The 6,571-nt window shown below is 59.9% G+C and overlaps 1 protein-coding gene across 1 annotated transcript; it reads right to left on the bottom strand.

Moving 5' to 3' along the window:
- Window positions 1–607: 607 nt before the first annotated feature.
- On the bottom strand, window positions 608–1,009 carry NHLH1 (nescient helix-loop-helix 1). Its single transcript, XM_027614111.1, has one exon. The coding sequence runs from the start codon at window positions 1,007–1,009 to the stop codon at window positions 608–610; it is 402 nt and encodes a 133-aa protein (XP_027469912.1).
- Window positions 1,010–6,571: the final 5,562 nt, after the last annotated feature.

Here is a 6,571-nt window from a genome sequence, read left to right as displayed (position 1 = left end):
GTGCTGAGCCTCAGGAACGAGAGAAAACAGGTAGCGTTTTTCCCGGATTCCCGCTGCTAGGACTCCCCTGGCAGGAGCTGTCTCAGGAGCCCCGTGCCTGGCCGCGCCTGGCCCTCGGGCCACCGGTGCTGGGCCGAGATGTCTGAGAAGAAGCCCCCCTTGCACTCGGAGCCCAGGCTTCCCCCTTCCCCTGACGATGCCCCCTCCCCCCCCGGGGGGGGGGGCAGGAGACGCTGGAAACAGGATGGGAGACAGACAGGATCTGGGGTCTCCGAAAATTTGGTCTTAGGGGTAGAAGAGGCAGCAGCCCTTGAGAGAGCTAGGGGGGCCGCTTAGGAACCCCCACAAGAACTGTACACCGACCACCCAGGCAAACATTTCTGACCAGCTGGGCCCCAACCACAAACGGTGGGAGGCACATGAGATTCGCCCGGGGCGGGGGTGCGGGGTCGGTAAGAGGAGGTGGGGCTCCCGCTATAGCCGCCAGCCAGCAAGCACCTGCGGAGGGCAGCCTGCCTGCGCCCCGGGGCCTGCGCGACTCCGTGCGGGGGTGCAGGGGCGGGGGAGAGGGGCCGGGGGACTCCCGCGAGGCCGGAGGCAGGCCCCGTCAGACGTCCAGCACGTGGTTCAGGTAGGAGATGTAGCAGATGGCCAGGCGCAGGATCTCGATCTTGGACAGCTTCTTGTCGGGGGGCAGCGTGGGCAGCAGCTTGCGCAGCTCGGCGAAGGCCAGGTTGAAGGCTTCCACGCGGATTCGCTCTCGCGTGGCGTGGGCCGTGCGGTACTTGGCCGTGGCCCGGCGCCGGCGCCGCCGCTCCTCCCGGCTCAGGTGCTGCAGGTCTTTCCGGCCGGGCTCTCCGGGCTCCAGGCCCCGGGCCTGGCCCCCTCCGGGACCCCCAGGCCCAGCCCCGTCGGGGCCCGCCCCGCCCCCGCAGTCGCTGAAGCCTGACTCGGTCTCGGAGTGGGTGGGAGGTATGTCCAGCTCCACCGTGTCTGAGTTGAGCATCATGATGGAAGCCCCGTGCCCTGCGAGATCAGGATCTCCTCCCCACCCCTCCCTCTGGGAGCCGGCAAGCTGTTGGTGGGAGGGGCAGGAAGGGCCTGGGGGAGTGGGGTCTGCCACTGAGCTGAGGAGGTCAGAGCCACTTCAAGGTCCCATGGTCAGGGTTCCAGTGCTGAGCCTGGAGGAGAGAAGAAGAAATTGATTGGGGCGGAGGGAGGAATTAGGGGACAGCTCGGAGATGGGGAGGGCAAGAGGAAGGTCGGAGATGCGTTGGGAGCAGGGAGGTGCTATGGGGGGGAGAACAGCAGAAACATGGGGAGGGGTGGCGGTCTAGGAGAGACAGGCAGGCGGACAGGCGGACAGGAAGGAGTAGGGGGAAAGACGGAGCATCAGGAAAGGAGGAGGGGGGCGGGACGTAACCCAGCCGCAGGATTAAAGACCTGAAACTAGACAGCTCCTAGAAGAGAACACAGGGGAAGTCTTCCCGACGCTGGACTTGGCAGTCAGTGGTTTCTTGGATATGAGGCCAAAAGGAAGGCAACAAAGCAAAAAGGGACAAACGGGACTAGTCGAACTTGGAAACGTTTGTAAGTCAAAGACCACAATCAGAAGAGTGAAAAGGCAAGCCGTGGGGGAAGATACAGGCGAATCATATATCTGATGAGCGGTGAATATCCAGAATATTATACAGAACCCCCACAACAACAAAACATCGGATCCCTCAATTAAAAAATGGGCCAAGAACTTGAACAGACATTTCTCCAAGGATGATACACAGATGGCCAGCAGGCATGAAAAGATGCCCCCCATCACTCATCACCAGAGAAAAGCAAGTCAAAACCACAATGAGCTAAAACCTCACCCCCCCCCCCCCCGTGAGGATGGCCACTGTCAAAACAAAAACAACACCAAATAACAGGTGTTGGTGAGGATGTGGAGTCCCTTGTGCCATGTTGGTGTGTTGGTGGGATTGCAAAATGGTGCAGTCACCATGGAAAGCCTAACGGAGGTCCCCCCAAATTTAAAAATAGAACGACCAGATGATCTAGCCATCCCACTTCTGGGTGGTATCCCCCCAAAATGGAAATCAGGACCTCAAAGAGATATCTGCACTTCCATGTTCAAAGAAGATATGGACACAAGCCAGACGTCCATCGACAGATGGCTGGATAAAGATTTGGCACATACAGTCGGGGGAATATTATTCAGCCTTAAAAAGGAAGGAAATCTTACCACGTGCTGCAGCATAGACGAAACTTGAGGACATTACACATAAATGAAATACAAGCCTGTCACAAAAAGACCCATATTGTATGATCCCACTTATATGAGGGATCTAAGCGGTCAACTTTAGAGAAACAAAGTACAATGGCAGTTGGGGGAAGTGGGGGGAAAGGGGAAGTGTTGTTCAAAGGGTGTAGAGTTTCAGATTTGAAAGAGGAAAAAGTTCTGCAGATCTGTTGCATCACTGTGTGAATATACTTAACGCTACTGAACCGTATGCTTAAAATGGTAAATTTTATGTTTGTGTTTTTTTAACCATAATAAAAATATCTTGTAATAATACAAAGAAAGAAAAAGAAAGCTGAGCAAGACTGCAGTCACAGCTTCAAGAGAGGTTGGCCGTGCCTCAAAACCTTCCCCAGTTGTGATGGGACAGCCGCAAGCCCTGGCCCTGCCCTCTCCTCCCTCTCAGGGCCCCGCTCCAGCCTTGCTGCCTCTCTTGGGGGGAGGGGGTGCACACGCGGGTTGCCCATTGCAGACTGGGCTGGGACATATGGAGCTCGGCACAGCTGCCCAGGCTCAGTCCCTGCCGGCCCCCCACCCCCCCAACACGACCACCGCAGACACCTGATCCTACCGCCCCGTCCACTAGAGTCAGGGCATGGTACCTCTTCTGGCCATGATGACCCTCCTCGGGGCCAGGGCCTTCCTCTAGCTCTATCCCCAACACCCTCAGCCGCGGGGCGCCATTCCCTGGTGCTTTGGGTGGCTCCACAAAGAAGAAGAGGGACAGGGGTCATCATCGGTTTCCCACTCGGGGTCCTCCCCCAACCGCCCATCTGCTCAGATACGGCCTGCAGGGGCAGGGACGTGGACAGCTTCTTGGGGACACCATTATGGGACTTGGCTAAGGGTGGTTTGTCCCCGGGACCAGAGGAGGTCAGGGTGAGGCAGCAAGGAAAGGTCTGGGAAAGGCTTGGCTTCGGAGGAGTGTTAGGGGGGAAGAGGGGACCGCTCCCCGGGAGCTCAGCGGGACCGAACCGCCCGAAACAGAACCACCGAGGCTCCCGTCCCTTCCTCACCAGCCCGGTTCTCCTGCCTGAGGGCCCTCCTCCCAGGGGTCACGACCCCCCCCCACCTTGCCCCACCCCACTGCAGAGGAGGCAGGCTCAGAGGTAGTTGACAGATAGTTACTAATTGCTGGGGGGTGGCGGGTGCAAGGGTGTCCACATCTAACAGACACACACGCACAACCATCACACAAAACAGAAGGTGGTCAGTGCTGAAATTCAGAACACGCTCCACGTTCCGGACTCCGGAGGGACAAGAGGGGTGGCAACAGCGTGGGAGGCCCCGAAGTCGGCACCTTCCAGGACCAGGTTCCCACCCCTGGGCTTCAGGAGTTCAGCTGCACGTTCCTCCGAGCCCATCTATCAGCCCGCCGTCCCTCTGCCCCGTGTCCGTGTTCCTTCACCCCTGACGGCTCTGCCATACCCTCCCCTCCCCTCCCCTCCCCTCCCCTCCCCTCCCCTCCATGTGCTCCCAATCTGACCCCCGTCCCACCTCCACCGGGACCCGCCGTCCACCCCAGCTCCAGTCCTGGCAGCAGCTTCTATTTACCCGTGCAGTCCTCACCCCCAATCCACTTCTGGTCCCAAAGTTCCAGGCTCCAAGGATGAGGGAGAACAGCAATCCCAAGCATCGGGGGGTGGGACCTCCAGCCCCACTTCTGCCATGCTCCACCCGATGGAGAACAGACAGGCACAAAGAGTCCAAGGGGAGGAATGGGGAAGAGGGAAGGGCAGGGACACAGGAGAGAGGCTCGGGGAGGGGACCCAGCCGGAGTGCAAGGGACACACCCACCCCTCCCCAGCCCACGGTTCTCCCTTTACCTAGGAAGACCCTGTGAGGGGATCCACGCTGGCAGGACAGGGGGCCGCGCTGACAGCCCCAGTCTCCTCTGGCTGCTCAGAGCTCATCCGTCTGCAAAGTTAGGGACCAGCTTTCTAGAGCCCTCGGGGACAGCAGTGCGGCGTGGCTGCCCAGGCTCCAGGGCGGATGAGAGGGGTACACATGGTGAGGATATAGGGCCCAGGTGGAGGGGGTGGGCTTGGGGAGGTACGGCGGGCCAGCGGCTCGCACGCACACACATACACACACACCCCCACAGACACATACACACCTGAGCTGGCCCAGCCCTGTGTATATATATATATACATGGAGATACGCACGCACACCCCCAGCTCTCCATTGGCTGGCCCAGGCCCCCCCCCCTCATCAATATTAAACAGCCAGGCCAGGCAGCCATTGGCAGAGGGAACTGGGAACACCCCCCCCACCCCACCTCCCGGGAGCTGGGGGTGGGGGCTGGCCCTGGGGGGGGGCAGGGAGTAGGGGAGCAGGGACATCTGTTCTCCATGCATATTTCATAAGCAAGAAATGGAGAGCCCGGGGAAGGGGTGGGGCTGGGGCGAGAGCCAGGGCAGGACCACAGATGAACCCCTCAGTCTTCCACACCAGGGGCGGCTGGGACAGCGGCCCCCAGCACTCCAGGTTTAAGTGCCATGGTCCTATTCCGAGTCCCGGTGTGACTTCGACGGCCCCTTCCCCCGTGTCCTTTCTCCTGGGAAGAAGGCTCTCCGAGGTACTAACAGGGAAATCTAGAAAAGTGCAAGTGGACAGCGCTAAAACTCGGGAGACGGCCCCAGAGTCCTTGCCGTCCCCAAGCTCTCGTCCTTCATGAAGCCGCGGCCGAGCGGCCCCCGTGGCAGGCTGTCTGTGGCTCTTGTCCAGGCCTCTGCCCCTCGTCACCCTGGGACCCCGTCACCCCACAGCCTCTATTCCAGCCCTCTTCCTCCTACCTACCTCATCACCAGGAGGAGCGGGGTCAGACTCCTGACACAGAGCCCACGAGGAGTTTCTCTAGGCTGACCCACTGGGAATTAGGGGCCCTTGGGAGGAAAGGAAGGGCTGAAGGCGGAGGAAGGACGTGGGAGAAGGCAGGGCAGCCTGGGCGGCTGGGAGCGTGCCGGGGCAGCAAATGAGCAGTGAGAAAACCAGATACAGAAGTACATGCAAACAGGCATTGATTAAGTTCACACGGGCAGCTCAGCTGCCTCCAGCCCCAGTGTGCGTGTGCATGTGCATGTGTGTCTGAGTGCGCGCCAGCGTGTGTGTGTGTGCGTGCGTGCAGGGTGGCAGGGGCCGGGACCAAGGGAAGCACAGAGAGGATGTGGGCTGGGTTTCTGTGTCTAGTCCTCTCCTCCAGCCAGCGGCTGGGTATCTTCATGGAACCTTTGCACGTATCCAGAATGAACCGTGGCCGGGAGCCCTGCAGAGACAGGGTGCTACGGTGAAGAAAGCCCTGGCAGCTGTGTGACCTCGGACAAGTCACTTAACCTCTTGAGCCTCAACTGTCCTTTTCTGTAAAATGGGGTTCATTGTAGCTGCTTCTTAGGTTGCCATGGAGATTGAGCTATTGCATAAAGGGCCCAGACCTTAGGAGGAGCACACCCCACCTGCAGGTTGTTGGAGGCATTTGCCATTTCCCCGGTGCCAGATCGACCTTTTTCTGGGCTTTCTCCAGGGTGAGGCATTCCCTAAGGGGAGTCCTATAATCCCTCCCCAAGCTCCCCCACCCCTCCTCACCCCCAGGTCTGGGAGGTGCCAACTCCCACCTGGGCAGGCCCAGACAGGTGCCCGGGCGCCAGCAGATGGGCTGAGCTGGAGGGGAAAGGAGGCTTGAGGAGGGGGGCTGGGGGGCAGGGGATCAGGTGGCATCTTAGTTCTTGCATCATCATTGCCATGGTGCTGATTAAAAACCAATCTCCACCTAATGAGCCCCCAGCAACAGCAATGCTACCTCCCCCACCCTCCTGCCCTCCACCCTGTCCAAGAAACTGGGAGACAGAGAGACCCAGGAGAGAGTGCCGTGGGGAGAGGAGAGATGCCCACCAACGGGGGCTGAAGAGGAAGGGGAGACAGGCGGAGATGTGGGGCCAGCGAGCACACTGTCAGTGGGTAACAGATATGGGGCAGGCACGGGGAGACGGACGTGCGGGGGACAGAGAGATGAGAGACACAAGAGAGATGCTGCCAGGATGGGGAGGCTCTGCGGAGACTCAGAGATACAAGATGGGGGGGCAGGGAGGGAGACACACAGACTCAAAGATACACGGGAATTCTGGGGTGATACTGCGTGGTACTCGAGAGCCCTGGGGGAGGCCCCAAGACAGGGTGGAGACACAGACGTGGAGGAGGCAGGGAGCCAGGGATGGGGAGACCAGATTCACAGAACTCTAGGGATGAGGGACTGTGACTGAAGCGGGGAGGCCCGGATCGCA

This window comes from Zalophus californianus, chromosome 10, assembly GCF_009762305.2.
Source record: "Zalophus californianus isolate mZalCal1 chromosome 10, mZalCal1.pri.v2, whole genome shotgun sequence".
Classification (NCBI taxonomy): Eukaryota; Metazoa; Chordata; class Mammalia; order Carnivora; family Otariidae; genus Zalophus; species Zalophus californianus.
The sequence above is the reverse complement of the archived record's forward strand: the minus strand, read 5'-3'. Positions and strand labels throughout refer to the sequence as shown.

Coding starts and splice junctions, on each gene's coding strand:
- NHLH1 (XM_027614111.1), bottom strand. CDS start 1,009: ATGATGCTCAACTCAGACACGGTGGAGCTGGACATACCTCCCACCCAC.